General features: G+C 33.9%; 1 protein-coding gene across 1 annotated transcript in view; it reads right to left on the bottom strand.

Annotated features, from left to right (window-relative positions):
• Positions 1 to 9,995: 9,995 nt before the first annotated feature.
• ETNK1 (ethanolamine kinase 1) overlaps positions 9,996 to 18,033 on the bottom strand; it is a 61,915-nt gene continuing 53,877 nt past the window's right edge. Inside the window, exons 7-8 of the mRNA XM_017522990.2 lie at positions 16,050 to 16,123; positions 9,996 to 15,723 (exon numbers count right to left, since the gene is read on the bottom strand). Of these exons, the coding sequence (XP_017378479.1) occupies positions 15,651 to 15,723; positions 16,050 to 16,123 (147 nt within the window). The 3' untranslated portion in view covers positions 9,996 to 15,650. The remainder of the gene's footprint in view (positions 15,724 to 16,049; positions 16,124 to 18,033) is intronic.

The following is an 18,033-nucleotide window of genomic DNA, read 5'->3' as shown; positions in this document are numbered from 1 at the left end:
AGGACATTACTGTATGCTACTGCAGACTTTAGAAACACTGTAGACTTAGGCTACACTAAATGTGTTTTAAAATATTTTTTTCTTCAATAATAAATTAACTTTAGCTTAGTGTAAATTTTTACTTAATAAACGTTTTAATTTTTTAGCTTTTTGATTCATAATACTTAAAACACAATCATTGTGCAGCTATACACAAATTTTTTCTTTATATCCTTATTCTAAATGCTTTTTTCTGTTTTTATTTATTCATTTTTAAACTTTTTTGTTAAAAGCTAAAACACAAACACACACACTAGCCTAGGCCTACACAGGGTCTGGATCATCCAAACTAAGTCATAAGAATTTTTCAGCTCCATTATAATCTTATGGGACCACCATTATATTCTTTGTCCATCATCAACCAAAACATTGTTATGTGGTACATTCCTTATGAAATAATGATAACATATATTTAGTAACATTATACAATGATAAAAAGAACATTATTACCAGTAAAATTGTTACTTATATCCATTAGGAGGTATTTGATAAGGACATCCATTATTGTTTATAATATCAAAAAGTTGCAGGCAACCTGACTGCCCATAACTAGGAGAAAGGATAGGTGAAATGTTTTTGATGCACACTAAATAGTTGTGCAGCTAACAAAAACAATACCTTAGAAACACATATTCACAGAGCTACAAAAATTAATCTTAAAAATGTAGTGCTTGGGGCCGGGCGCTGTGGCTCACGCCTATAATCCCAGCACTTTGGGAGGCCAAGGTGGGTGGATCACAAGGTCAAGAAATCGAGACTATCCTGGTCAACATGGTGAAACCCTGTCTCTGCTAAAAATACAAAAATTAGCTGGGCATGATGGCACACACCTGTAGTCCCAGCTACTCGGGAGGCTGAGGCAGGAGAATTGCCTGAACCCAGGAGGCGGAGGTTGCGGTGAGCCGAGATCGCGCCATTGCACTCCAGCCTGGGTAACAAGAGCGAAACTCCGTCTCAAAAAAAAAAAAAAAAAAATGTAGTACTTGGTGAAAAAAGTGAGAATAAGAATGCCATGAATAAACTAACGTTATATGAATTTAAACAGCCATAAAACTATACACATATGGTAAAACTACATTCAAATGTAAAAATATATACAATAAAATGGCTGCTTATTAGGAGCAGTGGAATAAGAATGGAAGACATGGGTAAAAAGGAAATGAATTAATAAATTAGAGAGCAAACTGACTAGAAGCGCTTTACAAGGACAAACAATGATAACATGGCTTTAGCAGAAGAGTATGATTAACTTGGCCTTCTATTCCTGAATTCAACTGCTCTTAAAGGCACAGTCTACAATGGAGACTTCGGAATTGAGGAGCATCAACTAGCAAAATTGTCATGGAGCAGGGCCAGCCCCAAAGGCAGGAGTGTTTGGATACATCCAAGTCTAAGAATTGGCTGGATATGGGTGAGAGAAAAATGATGGTGGCCAGTAGTTAAAAAGGCTGGCAGAAGGACCTGAGGTGGCATGCCAGAGTCTAGCCTAGATAATAATAGGCCAAAAGAGGGATATTTGGACAGAAATGAAAGTGGTCCGAAGTCTGGAGGTTTTATGAGGTAAAAGAAAAGGTGAAGTGAAAGGAAAAAAATGAAAACAGCTGGATGAATAGAAAAGCATAGCTAAAGGTTGATGTTAGCGTCTACATTTCAGCGGTGATGCATTTTTCAGGTCAGGAGTTAGGTGCAGATTATGACCAGGCACACGGGATATTGATATAAAATGGATATGAATAATACTAAAATTTGAAGAGGCCCAGGTGCTTTGAGCCTGAGTTGCTGAAAGGGTCATTCCCAAGTAAGCTGCCTGTGGTGATGGCAGCAGTGGGAGACGGGGACTCAGAGACACTAAAGCTCTACAGTAGGAAGAAAGAGCGACCTGAATAGGAAATGACCAATGGGAAAGACAAGTCAGGTGTGACATAGCCATGTTTCAGGAACTTCACACAGGGCAAGTGTTTGTTGGCAAGAAATAGCAGTGGGAGGCTAAGAAAATATCCACAAGCCTCTGTGCCCTAGATAAATGGTTAATGAAAGGATGAACAGTCTTTGGGGACTGTGACTAAGTGGTATCTTCCGGAGAAACACTGTCCGCAGTGAAAGCAAGAAAGAAAGGAAAGTACTTTGTAAAATATTTTTTTACTGCATCCCTAAACACTACCCTCAACATACACACATTTCTCTCATGTTCTTACAATAGAGAAGTCCCAAAAGAGTCCACATTGCTACCATCTCTGCTCAGGCTGCCATAACAAAATGCCATGGTGGCTGGGTGGCTTCCACAACATAAATGTATTTTCTTAGAGTTCTGGAGCCTAGAAGTCCATGAACAAGGTTCCAGCCAATTTGGTTTCTGGTGATGCTCTCCTTCTGGCTTGGAAACAACCACCTCCATGTTGTGTAGTCACATGGTCTTCCCTCAGTGTGTGTGGTAGTGGGCAGGACTATTGGCGGAGCTCTCGGGTTCTTTTTTAATAAAGATGATAATCCTATCAGGGCCCCACCCTTATGGCTTCATCCAACCTTAATTGCTTCCTAAGAGGCCCCGTCTCCAAGTATAGCCACAAGGAGAGTTAGGGGCTTCCCTCTAATGTTGAACCCTTCCAAGGGGCTTCAACATTTGAATTTGTGGGGGACACAAACATTCAGTGCATTATACCATCAAAAAGTTAAGTGAAAATGACCCTTACTCAGGAAAAGCCTACATAATATTTAAGAGAGAAAAAACTACAGGAAATAAAATTCAAAGCCTGAAACCTCCAAAGTGAGTGTTCCAATACAGCAGAGGCCACAGGGTCAGTCAGCTCCTGTATCTTCTGAATGAGTTGAAATTTTAAGTAGGTTGTACAAAGGAAAAGAAGTGATATATACAATAGTAAAAGAAAAATATTAGAAGATCTCAATTTCTATATTAAAAATTTTTAGTAGTTTTGTCAGAAGTGTTTGAACCAGAGTGAATCCATCTTGAATAGGGGCTGGGCAAAACAAGGCTGAGACCGATTGGGCTGCATTGCTAGTAGGTTATGCATTCCTAGTCACAGGGTGAGTTAGGAGGTCAGCACAAGATACGGTTCACAAAGATCTTGCTGATAAAACACTGTGCGAAAAAGAAGCCAGCCAAAACCCACCAAAACCAAGATGGCAACAAAAGTAACCTTTGGTCGTCCTCACTGCTCATTATATGCTGATTATAATGTATTAGCACCCTAAGAGACACTCCCAACAGTGCCATGACAGTTTACAAATGCCATGGCAATGTCCAGAAGTTACCCCATGTGGTCTAAAGGTAAGAGGAACCCTCAGTTCTGGTAATTTCCCACCTCTTTTCCAGAAAACTCATGAATAATCCACCCCTTGTTTAGCATATGATTGAGAAATAACTATAAGTATACTCAGTCGAGCAGCCTATACCACTGCTTATGGAATAACCATTCTTTATTTTTTTTACTTTCTTAATAAACTTGCTTTCACTTTACTTTATGGACTCACCTCAAATTCTCTCTTACATGAGGTCCAAGAACCCTCTCTTGGGGTCTGGGTCTGGATTGGGACCCCGTTCTGTTAACATTTTGGTTACTGTATCTTAGCATGTTAGAAATAGAAAAGACTCTAGAGGTACTCTTATTTAATCTGATCATTTTATAAATGAGAATATGAAGCCAAGAAAACCCATGGTCATTAATAGGACTTCTTGCCACCTGAACAGGGCCTATCCACTACTTAACACTTTACCTCTACCTTCTGTCTCCGATGAGATTCTCAGGGTTGACAAGGATAAACAAGAGAAAAACTAAACTCCATTCGACCTTTACAAAGACTGGTGCAATTAGCAAACCCCTCTCATCCTTCATTTGTATTGCAAAGGTAAATGAGCTGCTATTGTCAATACAATTACCAGGTAATCTAAGACAAAGAATTCTGCTCCTCTAACCAAGGAAGGAAACTCACTGGCAAATATGGTCAAATGGCTACATTTTCTTTCTTGATAATGACTTTTCTGTTTTAGAATATTTCAAAGCTGTAACTCAAAAATATTTTTTAGCAAGATTGCTTTAGGTTCTTGTTAGGGATGTCACCAAGACAGCCTTTTACAAGGCACCTACACAGCCTTCTGTTTCCATGTGGAAAAAAAAGAAAAAAGAAAACCTGCAAGAAGCACAATAACATTTTAAATTCTTTCCAAGTGTTACAAAACTAGAAAAAAAAAGAACAGTTTTAGTTAGCTTCTTGAAATGTGGTGAGAAGATTAAAATGGCAATCCTTATCAACTAATTGCTAAATACATGTTTTTATTAAAAAGCCTAATTTTTCAACTATTAAAATGCATAATATATTTGAGAAAAACAACTAGAGTAATTGCAGTAGAAACCAGAATGTTTGATTCATGATGTTGTGTTGAACTAAAATAATACAGTAAAAATACCTGATATGTCAAAGAAGAGTTTTAGGCTGATTATTCTTTTGTGACATTCTCATTGAGAGAAGGGGTCAGAGGAGATAAAGCAATGCAACTGCCAAATCTTAATGACAGACATTTTTAAAAACAAAGTTTTGGTATCAAAAGTCAATAATGCTTGGCTTGGGTTTTATTGACTTTTATGCAATAGTATGAGAAAAACAATTATAGGCTTTGGCTGAAACTCATAAATGATAAAATCATTTAATGCTTGTTTCAATGTTATGGAGACACATTTTTAAGACTATACACTGGTGAGACTTCAAAAGCTGCTGGGATGCTAGATTCTAAGAAGACTGAATTCTAGTCACCTCTAGGAAATCTACAAAGTATTTAAATACTTCCCTCAATTCAGGCTCAACTAAATAAATTAAAACAAAACCATGTGATTAAGAAAATGAATTCATGACTTCCAAAATAATGAAGTATAGGTTCTTCAATGCAGTAGCTTTGAGAGCATCATATCAACTCAGAAAAAAATTATTCTGGACAATTATTTCCAGAGTTTTTATCTCTTTCCAAAATCAGATCTTTTTATTTTACTTTTTTATTTTTGCTTGATTGGAAATATTTTCTAACTTTTCAATACTTGTATTCATTCATTTAACAAACATAAATTGAAGCTCACTACCTAGCACTATGTAAGGTTCTGAGACTATAAATATAGCTCATGTAATTAGAAGTCTACTCAAGGAGACAAACTCAAACAGAAAATTATAATATTAATATATTTGTTGATAAGAGGTATTCCTAGAGCACTGCACTGAGACAGGGGATGAGGACAAAAGAGGCAGTTGATGAAACAGAAAGCTAAATCTCTGAAAGTGTTATTTCCAAAGCAATTTGAGCAGAGTTTTTAAAAGTTTTTACAGATTAAGAGTTAACCTGATCAAGAGGAATAGAAGAAAAGGATGAACAACAAAAAAAATTTATTTAATATATATAATTGTGGAGAGGTAAGAATCAAACAAGGTAAGGACATTGTTTGACTGTATGGAAATGTTACATGTTCTGACATGCAAAGAATGTTAACTAAATAAAATGGGAGAAAAGGGAGAGAGAGAAGTAGAGTAACATCACCAACTGTTCAACAAATAATTTGGAATCAGAGGACAGAATTTAAAACTGGCAGGGAAGACAGGAAAAGTTAAATAAGAGAAAAAGCTCCTATAAAAATTACATACACAAAGAAAACCACTAGAACAAAAATAAAAACTTCCTGAATACAAAAAATAGTAAAATAAGAAAAACTATGTAGAGAAAAAATAACAAATATTAACAATACATAGTAATTTTAACACAGGCTAATATGGCCAGAGTTGAGTCCAAACATATCAGTCATACAAAAAATATAAATGGGTATATTGACATGAAAAGATTTTGAAATTAAATCATAGGCAAAATCCAATTACATATTGTATATAATAGACACAACTAAAACAGTAACTCAAAAAAGTTAAAGGGATGAGCAAACATAAATCAGCAATTAGAAATAAGAAAGGAGGGTTATGATCCTAATGTCAAAGTAGAATTCAGACCAAAAAGTATTAAATGAGATTAAGATTGAAACCTTACAATGGTAAAAGCCACAATTTACAATGAACACATAACAATTATGTATGCTTATGGACCAAATAACATAGCAACAACCTATATGAAGCAGAGACTACAAGACACACAAGGCGAAATTGACAAAATCACATAACAACCAGGAACATACCACTATCAGTGCAAAATAGGTCATAGGGACAAAAAAAATGAGAATGACATTTTCCCAAATTCCATGAAAGACATAAATTTATAGATTCAAGTGGTTCAAAACCCAACAAAAATAACAAACACAAAGTAAATTGCACCAAAGCATACCATAATCAAATTGCTAAAAACCAAATGAAAAAAAGAAAATCTTTAAAGTAGTCACTAAAAAGTAACACACTTTATACAGAGTGACACTAATTTGAATGATCCACTCCTCATCATAAACAATGGAAGTCAAAACAGTGTTTTTAGAAAATACAAGAATTGAGGAATAAAGGAGGTTTATATATGCAATTTTCTCTCAAATAACTCACAAAAAGAAGAGAGATGTAGAGAGAAAATGACTAAACAAAGCAAATATTTATTGGAGGACATGGGGAAAAAATAGTTCACTAAATGATTCTTGTGACTTTTCTGTATATTTGAAATGAGTTCAAAACAAAAACTTACACAGATGAAAAAGTATAGAGGCATGTATATGTATATTATTCTTCACATATGTATTTTCTAAATGTCCACTGATGGAATGTAGAAGTAGTAAGAACTCAGTAGTAATAAGCACACCTGGCACCCAGGTTTTGGTTTCTAAATACCATTTTCTCATAAACAGAAAAAAAAAAAAAAAAAATCAGAACTCCTTGAAGAAACACTTGAATTGAGGGTTGGGGCGGGAAGGTACAAAATGAACCTGAAACACCTCATGTTGTTAGAAAAAGGAGTGCTCAAAAAATTACATAGGCTTATAGTGTAGGTGCCAGAGGTTAAGAAATAACAACAAATACAAAAAAATAGTTATGTAGGTGAAGTGGCTACATTGTCTGGGGTAAATACCTGAAGTTTGCTGTCTCCTGCCAGAAAAATTTAGGATGCAGACACACACGAGGGGTTTAGGAGAGGAGGTTTAATAGGCAAAAGAAAGAGAAAGGAAAACAGCTGTCTAGTGAGAGACAGAGGACTTCCCAGAGGAAAAGGCCCACCAGCTGCGGATGTCCCGATTTTATAGTCTGGCACGAAGAGGCAGTGTTTGATATACCTAGGGCTCACATATTGGTTCCATCATATTGCATGGGAATGCTGGCTGCCCCACCCTAATTTTATTATGCAAATGAACTTTCCCCTTGGCCAGCACCATCTTGACTGCTCCTTACTGTACATGTGTCTGGCAGAGAAGGGAACATGCAGCTGCCATTTTGAACATGACTGGCACAACTGTTGGCATCTATGTCTGCAGCTCAATTTTACAGGCTGCTCTTTATTAGAAAGGAAAATAATTTGGGGCTCCTTTTCATTAAAAGGAAAACCTTACTGAGGACTTCTATGCCCTCACTATCTGCATCAGGAATTTCTTCTTAATTACTGTATCATAGGCATGTTGAAAGGACACAGAAGCCAACTTGAAAAAGTTCCCAATTGCCAAAATAAAAAATTTGAGCAACAAAATTATTTGGTTGGTCAACAACTTGGCAAAAAAAAATTATAGTAGTCGATTATAGGCCAGTGAATGGTATCTGAGTCCTTACTGATATTAATAAATAAATGTAAAAAAGGTATAACTCCTCCTTCCAGCAAAATTCCAATTTCCAAATGTAGAAGAGGGAAATGAAAAATCAGTATTAGACAAACACAATAATTGTTGCAGACAAAATCCACCAATGGATGCTAAAATAAATGACAAAAGATTTGCACAGTTTCAAGGTATCCCCCAACATACACAGACTATTAATTAAAAGGCGAAAATAGGGGAGAAAAAGGAGGGATGAGGGAGGAGAATTGGGAGGAATCCAGCAGATACCACTTTAATCAAATGATCAAAGTTTACAAAAATGATTAATTTGTATACTAACATCTTATACACTCTCATATGACACATTCTGAACAAGCCTATCAATTCTGTGGCATTCTTCATACACAAACATAATCATAGTGGATGCAGGGAGAAACAAATATAAATGGGAGAGGCAAGGAAAAATTCTGCAGTTAGAAGCTGGAGGTATAACTTGGCCTTTTGGCCAAGATCAAGTATAGAAATTGGAGGTATCGGTATGAACTTAAAATCTCTAAAAAAGAGATTTATATACAAATGTGTGTGTGCGCTTTCTTGCTCTGCAAGCCAAAAGAACCTAAGATGAATCAGTGATATCTCAGGAGCAATAAGTACACCAAATTCTCAAATCTTGGTTTCTAAACACCATTCCTTCTTAATGGAACCTATAGGTTCTTTGGAGAAATGGCTGATTCCAGGGCTGATGCAGAAAAGGTACAAGATGAGTCTGGAATGTCTTCTTTTGCTAGAAAGTATGTGCTCAAAACATGCTGGGGACACAGCAAAAGGAAACAGATTTGAGGGGCTCCCTCAAGACCAATCTCAGACAATTTTAATGAAGACATGAATAAATATAGTATTGAGCAGATTATAATCCACTGAATAAAACAGAAATCTATGAGCCTATACTTAAAATACAAATAACTGATTGATAGGTAGGTAAGTAGGTACATAGATGCTAGTAAGAGGGCAATTCCTTTCAGTAAAATGCTAAGAAAAGGAGAACATAGCAAAATTTTTAAAACACCATTTTGCAATCATCATAATAAAGATTGGATTGCATTAAGAATTATCAAGTATTGCTAAATCAGGGGAGGGAAACGGGATGTTTGTAGGGGAGCAAAATACTCAATCTAAAGCACTTTCCCACAGATTGCCTATTTGTTGCAAGGGGGAAATAGCTATACAGTGAAGACACAGAGTAACACTTTAACCAGGTGGTCAAAAGTAAAATCAACAAGTACTTCATCTCAGATGCAATACCTTAACAAGGACATATCACTTCTGTAGTATTTTGGTTGGGGATACATAACTGCAAGCTAATCATTAGAAAGACTCAGACCCAAACTGGAAAACATTGTACAAAAAACCCCACACACAAACATAAATTAATGACTACTTTGGTTATAGACAACTGATCTTCGTGGCAAATAAACATCACCTGAAGACAGAGATCATCTATCACACTATCTGATAATTTTAAGAGTTTGTTGGTTGAATGGATAATCCCTGCCTAAACCGTAAGATGCTACTACGTCTCAGTGTCTTTATTCCTCTGTTTCCCAACTCTGGTTCTAAAGAATAGTAAAGACACAACGCATAATAGTTAGAAGAATAATGAATTTTTAAGCAAGGTAAACAGAATGTTTATAACTTACATAATATTCCATAGTCTCATCTCAACCAAATTTTTCCAAAGTAAACATTTTTTCAAAACTTTTTTTTTTTTTTTTTGCAGCGGAGTTTCGCTCTGGTTTCCCAGGCTGGAGTGCAATGGCACGATCTCGGCTCACCGCAACCTCCGCCTCCTGGGTTCAGGCAATTCTCCTGCCTCAGCCTCCTGAGTAGCCTGGATTACAGGCACGAGCCACCATGCCCAGCTAATTTTTTGTATTTTTTAGTAGAGACGGGGTTTCACCGTGTTGACCAGGGTGGTCTCAATCTCTTGATCTTGTGATCCACCCGCCTCGGCCTCCCAAAGTGCTGGGATTACAGGCGTGAGCCACTGCGCCCGGCCCAAAACTTTTTAATGTATATTATAAAACCAAAAAACCAAAACATGAGAATTTAGAATTTGAATCTAAAGAATCACTCCACATATACATTTATATACTAACTTTGGAAAGTCTTGTGTTTGCAGATATTCACAAGGAGCAAACCTCAAAAATAAGTTGAAGGATAAAATTTATGAATACACTGTAGTTAGAACTCAACTTTATTGTTACAACCAATTTTTATTTACAGAATATAAATCTCTTCAAAAAGATACATTCCTTCATTTAATCAATGGTAAAAAGCCTTATTAACAGAAACAAAGCCTAAACATCACTTATATTTAAACAGAAAGACAAACAGCTTTATTAAAAGTTTATGAACACACAGTGAAAATGTATTTTTACTTAAGCAGTTACATGAATGGGGCTGTTTTTAATTTTCCTCACTGCCAACCCCATTTTATCCACAGAACAAATTTTAACTTAAATTAACAGTAGTAAAAATGTAAAACTTAAATTTTAAACATGAAATTATGAAACAAAAAAACCAGGAAGTATCTTCATTACCAAACAGATTAACAAATTCTCAGACACTCAGATATTTTCTGAGGCATATCAAAACACCTACATGAAAAGTTGCATTCATTTAAGAGGTATCAATACATTTTCAGTGCTGAGACTATTCGTAGCACTTACATTATATACAAAGCAGCATTATACTACTATGGTTCACATTTGATAAACACAAATTTAAGCTTTATGCCACAATTTCCCAATTCAACATACAGCTAACGCATTGACAGTTACTCAATTTCATTCTTTTTCTTCTGAAACTGAATAAGAAAATTATTATTTAAGCACGTGGAATAATGGCTATGTCTTCTTCCTTTTAGTAACAGTATATTTTAAAACTCAAATACTTTGTATCATGGAGATTTGACTAGCTGTACAAAGCCTCCTAAATACAGTACGGTCAAAAAGTATCCTCTTTGCAGACTCACTTTATAGTCAATTTAGTACAGATAAATACAGGAAACTACTTCAGATTATTGGACAATAAGAATTTCAGTGTGTAACTACTTATAATTAAGTAGCAGCACACCACAACCACAGCAAGTAAACACTCTAATCTCCTCCACTGCCTTTTTGGGGTCTTTTCTAGTCACAAGAGCTAGTTTACAGGGATACCACTGGGTTTCAACCTATGTGAAAGTTCCTTTATTATGAGTTTTGAAATTTAACTAATTCAACACTTACAATTCTGTTGGTCATTTTTTTTTCTTATTCTTCACTAATTAGTTCCAAATACAATATGTAATGTTTTCAAATTTTTATAAATATAGGTGTTGTACTAAAATGGATAATGGCATTCAAAATACCATTAATGGGTAAGATGTTAACCAAAAGAAAAGGATTCAGAGTATTTTAGAAAGCAATTTTTTGATAACTAGAAAAGCTACAGGATTTACCATGAATACAGATACAGTATTTTTAACCCTGCTCTTTTATAACATCAGTAGTATAGTAAGTGCATAAAGTACATAAAGGAAGAAAAAGAAAATTGCAGGAGAGAAACCTACAAAATAACTCCAAGTTTGATGCATCAAACAAGAGTTTACAGTTCTGATAAGCACTATCAATTTTTTTCTATCCAAATAATTCAGATCTTCATTCTATTTCAAATTGTAATCCAGAAATGAAGATTTTCAGTGTAAAAACTGTTCACAAAAATCTGGTTCATTATGTAATATATCTTATTAATTTCAGTTTCCAAATATTCAAATAAGGTATACCCCAAAATTTCCTGTTATAGCAACTCATTTACAGACTGAGCCGCAAACATCGGAAAAAAATTCATTAAAAATAATTGATATACTTTTCTGTCCAATGACATCAAACCCAAGACATGACACTGGAATCACACAAGTGGTATATAAAAGTTAAAAATTTTTAAATAAGGTGGTTCAATATAACCAATAATGTTTTCTTTTCAAAAAGAATTAAAAATAGGTTATCTTAATGTGTAATTAAATTCCCAGTAAAAGGACATTCTGAAATCTAACAGACTAAAGAAAAACCAGAGTAAATCCATTTTGAAAAATGAGGCTGCTTTACCACATATATAAAATTATTTTTCCTCTGTGCATAATAATTATTGGTGTTTGTCTTCTGCATAAAATAGCACAAGTTGCTGTCAATAATAACTTTCCTAGTACAAAGCATTGCTAACTTTGTCTATTAACAGAATGACTGATTAAAAGCATAAGTCAGTATCACCTTGGAATGTTTATTAAAAGCAGTTTAAAGCAAAAAATTGAAATGACAGTATTTTCATTTATATTATGAAGACAGGAATTTGTAAAATGTTATAGAAGGCTTCTGTGTAATGTAAAAAAGAAATTTCTGTATAATTTTAAAAGTGGAAGGTTCTAACTTTTAATTGAGAGTGTCTGGGGGAAACTTTTTTCTTTAAATCTGGAAGCTGTAGTAACATATATTTATGAAGTTCAGTATTTTTAGTTCCGCAAAAATGGAAATAGTTGTCATTACAAGATTACTTATGTCTTTTATGATCCTATCATGATCAACTTTAAAATTAGAAAAGTCTTGAAATATGCTTAAGTTGAACTAAAGACTTATTATTTGTCTTATTTCTGTATATATGGAACTTAGATTCACATTGGGATATATAAAATTTCAAGGTTTTCTTTTGTAGAAAAAGATTAACAACCCTATAAATAGGAAATTACTAAATTATATTTTTAATTTCCTTTAGCTTGGAATCATGACTCAAAGAATGGAGCTCTATTAATGTAACAGTGTATAAATTCACTGCTTCCAGGAATCTAACCTCACAAAACCTAACAGCTAACTAAAAAATAAAGAAAAGTCTTATTAGGCACTGAGAGGCTAAATAAATAAGTACTGACATTAACCAAAGCCAACAAACCCTATTTCCAGTTCCTGTGATCTCACTGTGCAGCCACAACTGTTGGTTATTTTTAGTCTAAAACCAACAAGCTGAATCATTTCCTTACAGAAAAATTTCTACAAAAGGGAAGAGAATGCAAAACAATACACAATCTCATATGCAAGATACAATTCACACTAATTTACAAATTTTTATTTACATTATTTTATATACATTCCAGGCAGACCTACTTGATGAGTTTTGTGCTCATATTGATCTCAGATGATCATGTGAACTGTATGATTTACTACCACGTCTCTTTGATTTCCAGAAAATGGTGGTAGCATGGGGTTAGGAGGGAAAGAAATCATCACTAGTCAGGTGAGATCATACAAGTATGAAGGGGAAGAAAGGAAAAAAACTGGGGAATTTTGCTTGTTAAAGCATCCAGGCCACTATGGTCTATTGACTAACATTGAATATACATGAATGCCACTTCTAACAGCCATTTTCATATTTACAAAATGAGCTCACTACTAGTTGAGTTATTAGGTAAGGCATTCAAGTTCCTTAGTTTAACATAAAAAGGCAACAGACATCTCAGCACGCCACAGGACAAATTTCAGAGGGATGATTTTAGAGCACTTTGAGATTTACCCACTTTTAGAATCCCTTAAATGGTCGACATAAAAGGAAAACAATTCTGGACCCTATTGCTAGTCCACACCATGATCCCAAAAACCTATACGGGAAGTAAGAGCATCACAACACCCAAAATCTAGTCAGAGTAGGGAAAACAGATTAAATATCTTATTTTGTTCCCAAGACCCACTCCATATTCCCAGGACTAAAGTGAGAGCCTTTATTCCTGGTTCATTCACTTCCCTATGAATCTCTCTAAAAAACTTACAATAGTGTGACAGCTAGCAGCTACGCACAGTCTATCAGCAATGGCTCAGTGAATCTCTATTCAAAACAGTTTAAAGTGAGAATATGCAGTAAGGTAGAAAAATTATCTTCTCTCCTCCCACAGTTCTACAGGATATATACTGTTGCACTTTAGAAGGCAGAAAGCAAAACAAAAAAAAAAAATTAAGAATATTACACATTATATGTTTTATGAAAATGTTCTAACCATAGACAAAAATTCCACCAAAAACAATTTTTCAAGTTCACATTAACATTAAAGAAAGCTACTAGTTGTTTAATTGGTTCCATTCATTTAATCAACTAGGCAAAATTCTATTGATCTTACAGTAATATGGTTTATAAAAACAAAAGTGAACATTTATAACATTGGGGAGGTAGAAACCAAATCTGGTCTAACACTGTAATAGATACAAACATATTTTAAGATTCTATTTATGTAACTAGAATTTACCATTTAAAATGGCCTGTGTTTCTATTTACTTTATTAGCTTTAAAAATCTTGAGATAATCCAAGTATTTTAAAGCATCTGTCTGAGAATATAAGTTATTTGGAATACATCAGACTCCCCAGAAGATTTCTCAGAGGATAAATTTGTAGTCGCATATTTTGAATATGCAGATCCAGTAAGCCAACTTTGTACATGGGCACTTATGTGACCGAAGTGCAAAGCTTGTCAGGCTAATTTTCTAAGTAAAGTTAATCATGACTGCTCAACCACACACAGCACACTTCAAACCCTGAAGCCTGCTTATCTATCTGAAAGATCTAACTTCTTCCCATACAATAATTACCTCCCTCTTATCATCAAACAAAAAAATACAGTTAAACAAAAACAAGAGAAATAAAACAAACAAAAGCCCTCCTGCCATACTATTTCTGCTTAATTCACATTTTGTCATTTGTCAGATTTTAAGTGTACAAGATCAATGCCCTAAATGTTCCTTATCTAATTACTTAACTGCCTCAACATATAGCTCTGAATTTAAATGTATCAAGTAGTCACTTGCTATCACTCTAAAAACACAGAACCAAACTAAAACATGAAACTAAACTATAAGGAATGACTCTGGATAGGTAACAATTAACCTAAATAATATTTTCCTATTTCCACATATGATAAATTTTGTATATTCGTTTCAAAAATTAGCAATACTAGTGACTATTTAATAATCAAAAACATAGGCCATCTCTATAAGTAAAAGAAAATTTTTGGTTAGAAACAATTTGATACTGTAAAATTTTTAAAACTGAAAATAGCAACTTGACCATATTTAGCATTTGAAACATTATTTAATACAGATTTTGGTAACATTAATTCATACTTATTCCAAGATTATATGGTAAATATTCATATTTATACTGCCATACTATGTAGAGAAATGGGGATTTAATCCTAAATTATATTCACCCCAAAAGAAATACTTTCTAATATTCAATTCAACAAGATGTACCACCAACAGAGACAGTGAATGTATTTCACCTAAACAGATATTTTTATATGAAAATTCTAAATTATCTACATCAGTCAATGACTGGCATTTCAAGAGTAAATGATTCATTTTACTTACAATGCATCAAGATAAAAAGGTTACAATGAACAACTAGAATGTTTACTGAAATTAATCTTATTAAAGTAAAACTTAAAAAAAATTATCTGGGACATTTTCATTGCTTACACTCAACAAACATGAAACAGATAAAAAGTCATAGAATCGTGTTAAGTTTATAATAAATAATTCACATACAACATAGGTTAAATTATCAAAGAAATGTTTGAACTGTCATCTTTATACCTTTTGCAGATTTAACACATTTCTAATCCACCACATACTGACAGCAGTAGGTATATTTCTTGACATCATTCAGTCTATTTAAAAAATAGATTGATTGTTTAGAGGTATAATTTATAAAGCAAGATAACCAAATTAAATAACAGAATTAATATTGGCTTTTTGGGATTTCTTAAGAAAAGATGCATAAGCGTTGCTCAGCTACTGGAGAAAAATGAAATCTCTTCTTTACTCAGGCACTTTTAATGCAGTAACCTCAGGCTTCATTTTAAAGTACTGGTTAAAACGAACAATTGCATACCTAGTGAGAAAAGAGAACAAAAAAAAAAATTAGTCAAAGCTGAAAAACTTAGTCCTTCCCTTATTTCCACTCAGTTTTCTAGGCTGGTTTTTTTAGAGTTTAAGATTTTCAAAGGACGTATTTTTAGTTTATTGCACCACCTACTGGACACTTTTCTAATCCTGCAAGCACTTAACAGCTTAGAGTAATTTCTTTACAGATCAATTACTAAATGTATGCAACTTCTATATTTGATTGAAAATAACTACAATATCCCTATGATTTCTAAGTATTAATCCAAACAAAAGTAGAGACAAATGTAATCCATATAATAAAATTTAACTTACCCAAGGAAATCAAACTCAATAGTAGAGTATTTGGCTTGAATTAAAGCCCACAATCCCCAAAAGAAATGGGAAGCCTTAAAAGAAGAAAAAAAATAAAAAGTTATTATAATGAATCNGAATCATTAATTCTATCCTCTAAATCAATTCCATGCACACTTTCTTTCTTGCTGCTCTTTTTAAATAAAGTATCAAAAACCTAGATCATACCAAAGTGTACCATCTGCTGATGACTACAGATCACTTTCATCAACACCAAAAGAGGTTATGGTAAATTATAATCACTTAAAAATAGAGCCCAATTCCTTTGACCTGCTTTGTATAAAGCAGAGTTTACCATCAGCACTGATAGATGTATGTTAGTGTCTTTAATGGTCATAATTGCTAACAGGCTTAACACATTATATCAAAGGCATTTGTTTCTTGACATAAAAAATATGAACACAATGTAATCCCAGCACTTTGGGAGGCCGAGGCGGGTGGATCACGAGGTCAAGAGATCGAGACCATCCTGGTCAACATGGTGAAACTCCGTCTCTACTAAAAATACAAAACATTAGCTGGGCATGGTGGCTCGTGCCTGTAATCCCAGCTACTCAGGAGGCTGAGGCAGGAGAATTGCCTGAACCCAGGAGACGGAGGTTGCGGTGAGCCGAGATCACGCCATTGCACTCCAGCCTGGGTAACATGAGTGAAACTCCGTCTCAAAAAAATAAATAAATAAACACAAAAGAAAATCCAAATCTCACAAGCAATAAATATATTTAAATGTGAAAAATGTTCTAGGGGTGACAAACATCTGGAAATTATCTTATTGGCTGAATTCTGCATAACAGACCACAACATAAGGTAATACAACTTATGTCAGGAAAAATATGGATTTTAGAACTTAAAGGGAAATTAGAATGTAATCAGTAACTGTAAAATAATTATGTGTACTTTATAATCTATTTTCAGTTAAACATGGTAATATTTTAAAATTTGAACAAGATTTCATTTCCCAAGAAATACTATATTCTAACTAGAAATATTCTAAGTAGAAAAAGTTTTAAAGACAAGCTTTTTGTTTCAGCTAAATTCATTATAGCAACACTAGCAAAGGGGCTTTAACAAAAAGGTACTCAATAGTCACGACCTTGGTATTTTTAAATACCAAGATGAAGCAGCACAGTATACCAAAAAGAATTCTTAATTTGAATTACAAGATTCAGAGGTTCCAGTCCAGGCTCTATCTCTGAGTACTTTTGCAACTTTCAATAATTCACAAATTTTAGTGTCACATCTATCATTTACAAGATGGGAATATTAGCCATTCTGTATTCTACATAGTATTGTTTTAAAGACTAATAAAAATAATATATGTAAAAAAATTTTTTTTCAACCTAAAGATCTCTATTTAAAAAGCACATTGCACTTACCTAATAAGATAAGTGCACTTATCTAATCAGATAATGCTCTTCTAAGAAAGTGTATCAGGTATTGAGAAATAAAATTATGAAATTAAATGATTTCCTTCTTTTCAAAGTCTACATCAGAAGTTCTTAAAGTGGTCAATAAACCCATGGGAGGTTTCAGAGGCCCAAAATTATTTTCATAATTACACTGATGTGTTCCTTGCCTTTTTGACTATGTCAACATTTGTACCAATGGTTCAAAAGCAGTGGACGGTGAAGCTACTGTTACCTTAAGTCAAGGCAGTGGCAGCAAATCACACTAGGATAATAGCCTTATTCTTCACCATCACACAATAACAGTAAAAAGCCAACGTCACTAAAGAATGTCCTTTGTGAAGACATTAAAATTATTAATTTTATTAAATCTCTACCCTGGAGTACATGCTGTAGCAAATTCTGTGGGAAGAAATAGGCAGTACACATAAAGCAAGTCTACTGCATATCCAAAGTAAAACGGTTGTTCCAGAAAAACACTTAGGTAACTGACTTTTGAGTTGAATTTGCACATTTTTAATGGAACATCATTTTTATTT

Source organism: Cebus imitator, unplaced genomic scaffold, assembly GCF_001604975.1.
Source record: "Cebus imitator isolate Cc_AM_T3 unplaced genomic scaffold, Cebus_imitator-1.0 Scaffold25, whole genome shotgun sequence".
NCBI classification, from domain to species: Eukaryota; Metazoa; Chordata; class Mammalia; order Primates; family Cebidae; genus Cebus; species Cebus imitator.
This window is presented reverse-complemented; position numbering and strand designations above follow the sequence as displayed.